The sequence below is a fragment of the Pogoniulus pusillus genome, chromosome 3 (genome assembly GCF_015220805.1).
Source record: "Pogoniulus pusillus isolate bPogPus1 chromosome 3, bPogPus1.pri, whole genome shotgun sequence".
Classification (NCBI taxonomy): Eukaryota; Metazoa; Chordata; class Aves; order Piciformes; family Lybiidae; genus Pogoniulus; species Pogoniulus pusillus.
The window spans coordinates 47,663,349-47,676,088 of record NC_087266.1 but is presented as its reverse complement, the minus strand read 5'-3'; the positions used below and the strand labels follow the sequence as shown (position 1 = coordinate 47,676,088).

Sequence of the window (12,740 nt, the reverse complement as noted above, 5' to 3'; positions counted from 1 at the left end):
CTGTGGCCTGACCAGTGCTGAGTACAGGGGCAGAATAACCTTCCTTGTCCTACTGGCCACACTGTTCCTGATGCAGGCCAGGATGCCATTGGCTCTCTTGGCCACCTGGGCACACTGCTGCCTCATCTTCAGCCTACTATCTACCAGTACCCCCAGGTCCCTTTCCTTCTGGCTGCTCTCCAGCCACTCTGTCCCCAGCCTGTAGCTCTGCTTGGGGTTGTTGTGTCCAAAGTGCAGAACCCTGCACTTGGCCTTGTTAAATCTCATCCCATTGGCCTCTGCCCACCCATCCAGCCTGTTCAGGTCCCTCTGCAGGGCTCTCCTACCTTCCAACAGCTCCACACCTGCTCCCAGCTTGGTGTCATCTGCAAACTTACTGATGCTGGACTCAATCCCCTGGTCCAGATCATCAGTAAAGATGTTGAACAGGGCTGGGCCCAGCACTGACCCCTGGGGAACACCACTAGTGACAGCTGCCATACAGATGATTAAGGAAATGGAACATCTCTCTTATGAGGAGAGTCTGAGGGAGCTGGGTCTCAGTAGCTTGGAGAAGAGGACACTGAGACGTGGCCTCATTAATGTTTGTAAGTATGTAAAGGGTGAGTGCCAGGAGACTGGAGCCAGGCTTTGCTCAGTGATGCTCAATGACAGGACAAGAGGCAGGGGGTGGAAGCTGAGGCATAGGAAATGTCATGTAAACATGAGGAGGAGTTTTTTCACTGTGAGGGTGGCAGAACACTGGAACAGGCTGACCAGGGAGAGTTGTGGAGTCTCCCTCTCTAGAGATATTCAAACCCCACCTGGACGTGTTCCTGTGTAATCTGGTGTAGATGACCCTGCTGTGGCAGGGGGGTTGGACTAGAGGTGGTTAGAGACTGTAATGCTTTGCTTGTGCATGTCTGCAGTGCTGTGCAGGGATTTAAGCATTGAGCAGTCTGAAGTACTTCTGAAAACTGATCATCTGAATTGTAGCCTCGATTCTCAATGTTCCCTATGAACTTTTTTTACTATCCAAAAAGTTCCTTGCATAAGTCTGAGTTGCCTTTTTTTTTTTTGGTGTGTGCTCCTCTGACTGCATTTTGAATCCTTCTCTACACCCCCTAAATCCAGCAAGACTTCAAAACATAGGAAAACCTTTCCCTCTCTTTATATACACTCGATAATAAAACCTATAATTATGTTTGGTATGTGAAGAAAAAAAACCAGCCTGAGCTCTTGTTCAGGAAAGATTTTAGCTTCTGTAAACCAATAGTGAGATGACTTTGCCACCAAATGTCTGTAGAGGGTAGACAAATGTCTGTTTTTCCTGTCAGTCCATGATGCTGAGCAGTGGTGCCCAACATTGGGGCTTGCATGGTTGTGAGATGGGGATTTAGCAGCAAGACTTGCTGTTGATGCACAGGAACGTTGAGAAAAATCCCTCTTGCCTTCTCTTTCCATGCAGAATCTGACAAGGACGAAGCAGCACCTGAAGATGGGAAGCTGGCACTGACTGTTATTCCCAAGCAGGTCACCTCTGCCCTGACTGCATTGTCAGCCAACTACGGCAGCGCATCTGACAGCGAGCCTGAAGGTGTGTAGGAGTATGTCCTCTGCTCTTCCTCTCTCTCCTTCTACCCTACATCACTGAGATGCTGTGTACTGCATGCAGTGGTAGAACCTGCTCACAAATTACCCTTCTTTGGGAAGAGGGATGGCCTTTATGTCTCCTGTATTTGGTCCTTTGCCATCACCCATTTTCCAGCCCTTGCGTACTTACAAATACAGCCTTTATGAGAGCCCAGTGGTAGCTTTTTGCAGCTGTCTCTCCGACTGCTGCATTGCAGGTGATCAGTCAGAACATATACAGTAATTAGAATGACTTCTCCTTAATTTTTTTCCCTCAAGAAAAAGGTGTTGCAGGAGAAAATACAGCACGTAAGCTGTGGCTTGCAATTAGCAAAGATGTTAACGAAGTAGTGGCAATTTAGTGCCCGTGTCTCCAAAACACTTGGCTGTGGAAACGTTGGGGTTTTTTGCTGCAATTCAGAGCCATCTTGTATGTGTTGGCTTTTAGGCTCACACAAGAGAGCAGCTTGTTAAAGGTTATGCAGAGGGATGGCTTTATGGTCTGTGTACAGATCCTTAACAGTTTGCTTTCAGTGGCAGCGCGTGCTAGCGCTGGTTCAAGCTGTGCAGGAAGACAGGCTGGGAGGAGTAAAAGGCTATGCCATTATTCTGCTCCTCTTGCTTCCCCATTCCTCCCTTTTCCCAGTTTTGAGCACTGACCAGGGTTACACTGGTGAGCCATTACATGTTCTCAGTATGGTGATAGCTCCCAGACTCAGAGGAGCACCAGGACAGAACAGCAGTTGTACAGACAGCTGGTGCACAGAGCTGGCCTTGTCTGCTTGGCCTGTGCTGCATCTAATGCCCTTCCCCCCCTGACAGCCCTGTTGAAAACCTCAGAAAGAGTTTCCTGAAAGACTGGATCGGTTTTATCCCCTTTTTGGTTGCCTTTTTTCAGCAGCATGTTCTGGATTGAAGGGAAGGGCATAAAATGTCTTTGATTAGGGCATGTAACATCAAATTTCCCAAGCATTTTTTTCCCCTCTAGTTGTGGGGGAGCAAGAGGAAGCCCATCCTGTCTTCAGCCTTGTTCAAACTGTGTCTGAGTAGTGCCAGGAAAAAGCTGTTGTGCTCACCCTATGAACTAATTTCCATGTCTTTAAGAGCTGTTTCCAGAGAAGGCTGCTGGGTGTTGCAGTAAGACTTGAGCTCTCTAGTACCTGAATTCTGTGCTTCTCTGCATACGTTGGTGTATGGCAGAGAAGTGCTGATGCTTTTGCAGGTACTTACTATGCATCATTTGCCCTAGATGGCCTACTCAAGGCCAGAGAGCATCTAGCAGGCAGGGGGGATTGGTCTTGAGAGTCCCATTCCCCAGTTACCATCATTTTCTCAGCAGCCAGCAGTATTGTGAAGTGGCAGCAATGTACTTTCCAAGCAGCAGCAAGGCAGAGATTTGAAAGTCTCATTCAGGGCTTGCTGCTTCCATTTTTCTTGTTGTATTGCAGAATTTAGCTACCTTGTTTGCCTGTCTGTGAATGCTTAGAGTTTATTTGTTGTATTTTAAAAGAATACCCAACCCAAACAAGCAGACACTGAACACCTTTGCATCAGGTGATGAGGAAGAACAGCACTAAGGAACTGCCAGTGCATGGGGATATCAGCATGTTAAAGAAGCTTTTAAGTCTGAGATGAAAGTGTCTTCTTTTTCTTTAAGAAATCCCTGTCAAGACTGCAACAAAAGCTGAGAAAGACCAGGATGCGCTCAGAAATCCACCTCAGACTGCTCAGAACGTTCCTCAGAGTCGAAACCTGAATCAAAAGCATCCAGAACGTGCAGGCAAGAGGTTGAGAAGGTCGAATTCCAACGCGCGTCCCCGCAGAGCGCCTGATAAGCGGGGCAAGAAAACGTTACCTCTCCTTCCGAAGCGACGTCCAACTCTGCTGGAAATGGTAATGCTCCTAGTGCTAAAGTAATGCCTTCTGTGCAAGAGCAGCACTGGTTATGAATGGCTCTCCTCTTCCCTGTTGGAATCTCTTAGCAAAAGTCCTGTCTTAAAAAGAGCAAAGTGAGTGTTTCGCTCTAAGAAGTTGTAGATGCTGACATAGCAGATGACACCAAGCTAGGAGCAGGGGTTGATCTGACATTGCAGATGACACCAAGCTAGGAGCAGGGGTTGATCTGTTGGAAGGTAGGAGAGCCCTGCAGAGGGACCTGGACAGGCTGGATGGGTGGGTAGAGGCCAATGGGATGAGATTTAACAAGGCCAAGTGCAGGGTTCTGCACTTTGGACACAACAACCCCAAGCAGCGCTATAGGCTGGGGACTGAGTGGCTGGAGAGCAGCCAGGAGGAAAGGGACCTGGGGGTACTGATAGACAGGAAGATGAGGCAGCAGTGTGCCCAGGTGGCCAAGAGAGCCAATGGCATCCTGGCCTGCATCAGGAACAGTGTGGCCAGTAGGACAAGGGAGGTTATTCTGCCCTTGTACTCAGCACTGGTCAGGCCACACCTTGAGTACTGTGTCCAGTTCTGGGCTCCTCAATTCAAGAGAGATGTTGAGGTGCTGGAACATGTCCAGAGACGGGCAACAAAGCTGGTGAGGGGCCTGGAGCACAAATCCTATGAGGAGAGGTTGAGGGAGCTGGGGGCCTGTTTAGCCTGGAGAAGAGGAGGCTCGGGGTGATCTTATTACTATCTACAACTACCTGAAGGGGCATTGTAGCCAGGTGGGGGGTGGCCTCTTCTCCCAGACAACCAGCAATAGAACAAGGGGACACAGTCTCAAGTTGTGCTGGAGTAGGTATAGGCTGGATATTAGGAAGAAGTTCTTCATAGAGAGAGTGATTGGCATTGGAATGGGCTGCCCAGGGAGGTGGTGGAGGCACCGTCCCTGGAGGTGTTCAAGAAAAGACTGGCTGAGGCACTCAGTGCCATGGTCTAGTTGAGTGGTTAGGGCTGGGTGCTAGGTTGGACTGGGTGATCTTGGAGGTCTCTTCCAACCTGGTTGATTCTATGATTCTAGTATTTCAACGCACACCAAGTTGTTTCTGTCTGACTGACTTTGTTGAGCAAGAGGTGGCAACTTAATTGGGTGCCCAAAATGAGCTGCACGAATGGCAAGACCTTTATTCCTGCCTCTACTCTCCCTGTGGTGGCATCCTGTAGGTTTTGGTGTGTGTGATCCCATCAACCTTATTTTGATGTTCCTTTGCTTCCAGCTTTGCTGTTCAGTCTGTGTTTTCAAGCAGCACACAATCTTCAGATGCAGTCGAAGAGGTCTTGTTGACTAAGGGTGACTTAAAAACTACAGGGTGGTGCTGAGGTACAGCCTGCAGGTGCATGGTTGCTTTTCTGTAAGCATGTTCAGATCAATCTGAGGATAGGGCTGGGTGCTAGGCTGGACTGGATGATCTTGGAAGTCTCTTCCAACCTGGTTGATTCTATGATTCTAAGTGACAGTACTGGTACCTTGAGGAGCAGGTAGATGTCTCAGAGAGTAAAAAGATGTTTGTAGGGATGAGTCCAAGGTGTTATGATTCTGTTCTCAGTAACAGTGCAAAGCATCCTGTTTGGAAGCTTGGTTACTTTCCTTAGTATGAACAAAACTTGGAAGCTTTTATTGTGTTTAGCACTCAAAGGCAGTATCAGATAAGCAGACTATGCTTGTGAGTCTGAGTGTAGCTAGCATAAGGCTTGGGGAAAACTTGCTATGGGAAGAATACAGGAGAAAGCCAGGGTGCCACTGACAGCAGTGCTCTGAAACAGCACAGGATGTTTAGGCAAGAGATAAGTGATAAGACACAACCCAAGCCACAGATGTGGGAGAAGTTCCTTGATACTCCTTTTAGCACATACTGCCATTGCTGCCAAGAATTAAATCTCTTAGTGGCTGAAAAGGAAGTGTTTGCCCTTTGTGTAGCTCCCAAAGCATGCAGTTGTCTCTATCTCTTGCTCTTCAAAGCTAGTCAAAGCAATGAGGACTCTGGAAAAAGAGAAGGTGGAGTCCCACATACTGAGAAGCTGTCAGAACACTGGGAACCTGAATTCTGGCTTGTCACTATAGTCAGGTTTTTTAATTGCTGTTTGATGGGGATTTTTACCTTTTAAATCTTGATCAAAACTGTTGTTAAAGGATGTGTGCTGTGGCTGTGAATCACAGGGAGGTGCTGAGATTAGCAGGTAGGCTTCTGCTGTCAGAAATGGTCAGGGCATAAAAAAGCCTTTAGAAAGCAAGGTTGAAACTTGACAGTGACTCACTGCTGAGAATTTATCCCAAAATCATGAAGGAAAGGATGTTAATAGCAGGGAATCAATACTTTTAAAACAGTAAAAAAGGAGGTAGAAGAACAGCTGCAGATGGCCTTTTGGCAGTGGACTTAGGCACTACCGAGACATATTTATTGTCACCATGCAAACGGCGATGTGTGTTTAAGCCATTCTGTATGCTGACAGAATAGAGAGCTTGTGCAGCATCACCCCACTGATACCTATCTCCACATTTAAGAAGTACTTGGTGAAGACACAGTCTTGCATCCCATCTGTGCCTTTGTTTGCCCATTTGGGAATTGGACAGTTTCTGCCAGTTCGCCATCTCTGTGCTGTCCATTCTCTGCTCTAATGTGCATCTCTTAATTCATGACAGGAGGTTTCTGAAGGCCCATTTTGGGTGTCAGCTGCTTGTAACACTTCTTAGTAACTAGTCTAAAAAGCTAGCTAGATATGTGTGTGTATAGTCTAAATAGAAATACTCAGACTCAGTGTGGCCCTGGGCAGCCTGATCTAGTTGGAGGTGTCCATATTTACTGCAGGGCAGTTAGACAAGATGACCTTTAAGGGTCCCCTTCAACCCAGTGCAATCTGTAAATCTATACATGGGTTAAAGTGACTTTGTGAACCACTGCTGAATCTTGTAGCAGCAGAAAACCTTCTCTGTGGCATCACAAGCCAAACATAGCTACATCTCCTGCACTGTGCCATACAGATCTCCTGCATGTGATCAGGTGGTTACAGATTGAGCCACTTGCTTTAGTTGTTTGTTCAGAGTACTAGTTTTGCTGCCACGTGCAATAGCCAAAGGTCCTTCAGCCTTCTGAAGGCTGGTTGTGTTTTAAACTATCAAAATGAACTTCAGTGAGGTGAAAGGAGATGAGGGAGGCCTCCACGTTGATTAAGGTACTAAGGTTGGTGAGTTGTAGCCCAGACCTGGTACTGCTGTTGAAATCCACAGTCTGGTAGCTGCCCTCTCCTTGTATTTATAAGTATCTCTTACTCAGAGGGGCTTTCTAATGAAAAATTCATGGGATATTAAATTAGACACAGTATGACCTGAAAAGATGCTAATAGACTTGCTATCCTGATGCACTGGAATGTGTGGCCCAGTATTACAGTCCATTATGTGAGAACATCATTATCTGGCATGTAGTCAGATAACTGGGGGGAAATACCTAGTGTTTGGGTATACTTAGTGGTGTTCTCCTCTACTCGAGCAAGCTGAGACTGACAGCTTAATCTGGAGGTACCATCTGATTTGTCAGCTTGTCTAGCTGCCTTGGTGAGCAGTGCTTAAACCTGTGCATTTTGGGCACATCACTATTCTCCATTCTTTTCAGTGGTACAGTCACGTGTCAGTACCATACTGACTTGTAGCCATTATGACCTTCTATCACAAGAATAGGTGTTAGAACTCCAACCTGCACTGCTCTAGCAGCCTTCTACTGCCTGGAAGAGCAGCTCCTTCTTGTCTGGTTACCTGATCTTGTCTGTTGTCTGCTGTGCTGGGCCTTTTGCTCACCCTGTTCAGTTTTTGACATGCATGCCCCTAAAAAAGCCCCAAACAACTAAAAAAATCCCTAGTTGTCAGGTTTATTTTCTCCTGGGTGATGAGTTGAACTGGTGCAGTGAGGGGTCTGAATAGCATGAGCTGTCATGAGGGAGGGGACAGCAAGCCCTTAGATTGCCCAGCCCAGCAAGCTGTGCTGTAATGCTGTCAAACACACTTTTTGGCTCAGACAGAGCTCAGATCAGTCGGGAGAGCAGTGAATGTGGCTTTCCTGTGCTGCATCTGGCAAGGCAGCATCCTACAATGTGTATCCAGGACTTGTGCGAGAGACGCTACTATTAAAATTCAGAGATGCTTAAAATCACTGAATAGAGCCATTTGGCTTGCTAGGCTTGTGTGAGCCACAGAGCAGTAGAGGGAAATGTGCATCATTCTGTCTTCTTCCTTTCTTTGCAGTTGCTGGCCCAGGACATCCGACACGAGAGGAATGTGGTTTTGCAGTGTGTTCGATACCTCGTCCGAAATAACGTGTTTGGACTTCGCTTTAAAACAGAGTCACAGGCTGCAGCAGAGCCTGAGCACTCCTCTGCAGCTAGAGCAGAATCTTCAACAGACAAACTCGATGCCTCTAGTTGTTCTCCTAGCTCTGACCTTCAGTTAGCAGGAGGAGAAGATGCATTATCAATAGCACAGGGTGAGAAAGCACCTGTGGATCAGACTTCACTGATCGCTCACTTGGCAGATGAGGACACGTGGGAAACCCTGCCAATTCAATGTGAAGAGGCACTGTAGAGGATGTCTGGTTTGGACAGTAAAGCAAAGGCTCACGTTTTCTACCCAACTGATGTGTTTTGAAAGACATCAGTATAGCAAAATAATCATTAAAGTACATGCTGAGAGCTGTTAAAAGCAGCTTTCTAATCTGTTCTGCCCAAGGTGGCCATCTCCTTGTGAAAAGAGCATCTGTGTTGAGTCAGTTAAATTCCTCACAGCAGAAAGGCAGCAGTGACACTGAGTATGACCTTGCTGAGAATAGGTGCAGGCCTGTACTTCTGCTCTTCAGAGTTCTGAATGTTTCATCTCCTTAGGAAATCTGTCTGTCCATCACCAGAGGGGTTGCAGTAGGATGGATCTTCTTCATCTGGCATGTCTAGGAGTATCTGAATGTTCAAAAGTAGCTCAGTGTGCTTTTGAACTGGTAATTCAGTGCACTGAATGGAAGCTGTAACTAACCTGGCTCTAAAAGTACTGATTGTACCAGAAGAAATCTCCTCTCCAAGCTACTTAGTTGAGCAAACTACTGGAAATGAGGGTACAGACTGATGCAAGAAGCATTTTAAAAGCAATAAATGAATATACAATAACTGCTAACTGCTTGCATCAGTGCTAAGTTGCTGGTTGGCCTCATCTACCCAGTATTAAACCCTAGGCCTTGAACTGCTGTTAACAAATAACTCTTAAAGCCAACTCCAAGTATTAAGAACATTATGAAAATACTGAAACTTTGTCAAGAGTTGCTGGTTTGTACCTTTTTAATATGTACTGGGAATTTGTTAGGTGGCCTTCTAGAAGAATGTCTTCCTTGGTGTACGTTGTTCTGATGCTCCTACAGCATTCAGTGAGTTGTTTTGTTCATAGGTTTGTGCGTCACATCCATAGTGCCTTGAGCACTAAAAAAAGCATCAGCCAAGGATTAGAAAGATCTTCAGCCTTCTGATTACATTGTGCATTTGTTTGTCAAAACCCTTCTTGGCAAGGACAGGTTTTAATTGGTCATGTTAACACCGAAGGCATGCCACGAGAATAATCTCTTCCCAAAAGCCCCACTTCAGAGTCTGCTGCTTGTCTTTTAGCCACGGTTAAATGTTTGTGTTACATCTCAGGGACTTCTTTTATGTTTTGGTTCTTTGGTAGAAGTCTGGCCTCCCATTTCACCATCTGAAATCCAGAGCCTCACGTGGTGGGGGTTTTGCTGCCTAATAACTGTTTTCTCTCCTCTCTAGTTCCTTTCCATGTGCCATACATCTCAGAAACAGTTGAAAATGGTGTTCAACTGCTCTGCTATTTATAGCTACAACTGCATCATTGTGTTTGTAATGCACTGCCTAAATTGATGGAATTGTATAAATATCAACCTCCTTGTAAAAGCTCTGAGTCTCAAGAAAGTATGTGCAGAATAGAAGCAGTGATCACAAACATTTATATGTCAAAGGCAGATGATTCATTCTTCCCATGATAGTCCCGGAAGCCATCTCAACCTCACGGACTTGCTTGTGGCTCTTAGAGTTTTGCTGCAAGGAAAATAGCAGAAAAAGACTCTAAGAGGCCTGGCACTTGGGCACAACCCGATTTTGGCATGCAGTGGTATCACCAGTGCTGCTGAAGTCATGGGTTGCAGATGCAAGAAAAGAAGTGGATGTCATAGAATTGCCACTAAACTGCACTTTAAATCAACACTTAGCACAATTCTGTCCTTGTCGAGTTGATGGCAGAGCTTTCTGGGACTGTATGCTCTGACCTTGTGTTTAAGAAGCAAACAAAAGCAAGCAAAACTTCAGTCTGAATTATTTATACTGTTTGAACAATACTGAAAACGTTGTCAAGGGGACAAAAAGTCATTTACATCTCCATAGGAAGAGGTGGTTTGCTTTTGGGGGAGAGCTGTACAGGGCCAGAATGGCATAAGTCAGGAGTTTTAACCTAGGACCTCCTGCTTATTGTTGTGGTTCTTGTATCAAACTGTTTCTGACAACTGATGCAGCATGCACATGGCAGTGTACCCTGTGGTGATGTCAAACTCTGAATTGCAGTCTTGGCCAATGGGTGGAAGGTCTCTGTCCCTTCCACTCCCCACTTTTCTGTTCTTCCAGGTCATATTCAGAGTTCACCTACTCCTTCCTGCTATTCAGGAATGTGTTTTCTTAGTACTTCGGCTTCAACCTTTGGATAGGGAAGCTACCATAGCGACCTTTCCAGATGCTTTCCTGGTGCCCATGACCTTCCTGCTCTGGATTAAGAGTTTGTTTAGTCCTGTCTAGCAAGCTGTCTGTCTGTGTGGAACAAGAACCTATTCCTTTCGACATGCTGCAAGAACCATTGTCTTGTTTGAGCTTTGTGTAAGTTCTGTTCTGGTGTGGGGTGGTGGCTTCATGCTTGGGGTTCTTTTAAGATTTTTGCAGTGCTGTCAGGGAATAAAAAAATATCCTACTCCTCAGGCTCTGTGACTCATTTTAGATAAAAATATTATAGTGACAACCTTCACACTTCTGAGGTTTTATTTTTATCTTCTTTCATAACTTAGCTACTGAAAATGTAACTGTGGGTGTCTGGTTTAAATACAGTATCCTTGTGCTTTGGTGTGGGGGGGTTATTTGGTTTAGATCCATTTTACCTACTGAGCTAGAACACTTGAGAGGAAAAAAAAAGTCTTCACTCATTGCAACCTAGGCAACCTAGATGTTGTGAATGATGCCACTTCTGCTACAGCTGAGCTGCTTCTGAGGCAAGTGTAGGGAAATGAGGGGTGTGTATTTCTAACTGGAATAGCTACTTGGCCAGTGAGGGCTTTTGCAACTGATTGTGCATGTTGATGTTGCAATCCTCACAGTGAGAGCATAGGAGATAGGATGGTTGGGTTAGCCCTGCTCCAAAAGGAGATGCTGCTGTCTCTGCTGCCAGCAGTCTGATCTCTGATCTCTTTGCAGCTGAGTGGTGGTCTGCTTTCTCTTGTTCCTCTAACTGCTCCTCCAAGTTGTTTGGTGCAGAAGTCACAGAATCCCAGAATTAACCAGGTTGGGAAAGACCTCCTGGAGTCCAACCTATCACCTAATTAACTAACCCATGGCACTAAGTGCCTCATCCAGTCTCCTTTTTGAATCATAGAATCAAGCAGGTTGGAAGAGACCTCCAAGATCATCCACTCCAACCTAGCACCCAGCCCTAGCCAGTCAACCAGACCATGGCACTAAGTGCCAGGCTTTTCCTGAACACCTCCAGGGATGGTGACTCCACCACTCCCCTGGGCAGCCCATGGCACTAAGTGCCTCATCCACTCTCCTTTTAAACACCTCCAGGGACAGTGACTCCACCACCATTCCAATGGCCAATCGGTCTGTTAAGAACCTCTTCCTAAATTTAAGAGGGACATAGAAAAGCTTGAGAGAGTCCAGTGCAGAGCCACAAAGATGATTAAAGGAGTGGAGAAGGATGCTATCTTCGATGTTTAACTTCCCTTGCAATGCAATTTGAAATAGATGAATGAAAAGTACTGCATCAGAGTTGGGCTTTGCAGTTGCCTGGCGGGATGAAAAAGCATTGTGTCAGTCTGGATATTCACTGATGCTGTCTGGGATTGCTCAATATCCAAAAGAAACTCCCACTCTCCCTAGTTTTCATTACTCTTCTAGCTTATGTTGTGTGCTTCTCTTCCTAAATTGTCCTCTAATGTCTAAATATACCCTTCAGGCAGCAGCTCTTGTTTGGTGAGGCAGCTTTCTTGGCATGGCATCACTTTTCCATCTTTTCCTTTATTGTATATGTGAAGGAAGCTGTGGAGACTCCATGGCATGGGCTTTTGTATCAAAGCAATGCCAGTTCAGTAAAGCAAAGCTTGGGTTGAGGATCAGCTAATGCATCGAAACCCCTGAACTGCTCACAGGAGCAGTTGTTTTGAGTGAGGGGAAAACCCATGACCACATTTCAGCTGAGCAGTTTCTTTCAGGTTACCCAAATGTCACTGTGAGGACACAGATCTGCATGCCTGTTTTGGAAAAGAAGACAAGAACTCGAATGAAGTGCAGAAAAATCATTTTCTGTTTGTCACAGCCAGCCAGGTACTGAGTTTTTAAACCTGCTTCCTTCCCCTGCTCTAGTCTTGGCTTTTCTAAGCACTGAGTGATCAGCCTGAGCAGTGAAAGTGTAGCCTTGGCTCTGGGGAGGCTGAAAGCAAATTGCCACCATTCGTATTTGTCTGTGCTCATCCTCTGCTCTCACAACCAGCAAGCACCAATTCAGACTCGGGTTCCTCTTGAGCTATACCTCCTCAGCAAGTGACAACTGCATTTCCCTCCAGATCTAGGCAAGCAGGATCTCTCTTTGTGGCTCCAGAGACAGGCTGAAACATCCCAAAGTACACCAGTTCATCATGGATTGAGAAAAGACTTCTTTCTAATGTCTGAACAAAGTAGAACTCCTTTGGTGAAGCCTTTCTTTTCATCTGGAACAAATGAATTTCGTTTCTAACAGAAACAAGGAAGACAGAACAGATCCTCCTCTGTGTAAGAGAAGATGAGTTGTATCCCCAGGCTCCTGAGAGAGGAGTGCTCAGAGACTTCCTCCTAACATCCAGCCTATACTTCCCCCGGCACAACTTGAGACTGTCTATGCTAATCAGTATGTAAAGTCCTCC

The 12,740-nt window shown here is 46.0% G+C and overlaps 1 protein-coding gene across 2 annotated transcripts in view; it reads left to right on the top strand.

The window, feature by feature from the left end:
• Positions 1–10,596, top strand: part of NUFIP1 (nuclear FMR1 interacting protein 1) — a 31,193-nt gene extending 20,597 nt beyond the window's left edge. For both annotated transcript variants that reach the window (XM_064175049.1, XM_064175041.1), the window contains 3 exons: positions 1,448–1,576; positions 3,269–3,504; positions 7,790–10,596. In XM_064175049.1, the coding sequence (XP_064031119.1) occupies positions 1,448–1,576; positions 3,269–3,504; positions 7,790–8,125 (701 nt within the window). In that variant the 3' untranslated portion in view covers positions 8,126–10,596. The remainder of the gene's footprint in view (positions 1–1,447; positions 1,577–3,268; positions 3,505–7,789) is intronic.
• Positions 10,597–12,740: the final 2,144 nt, after the last annotated feature.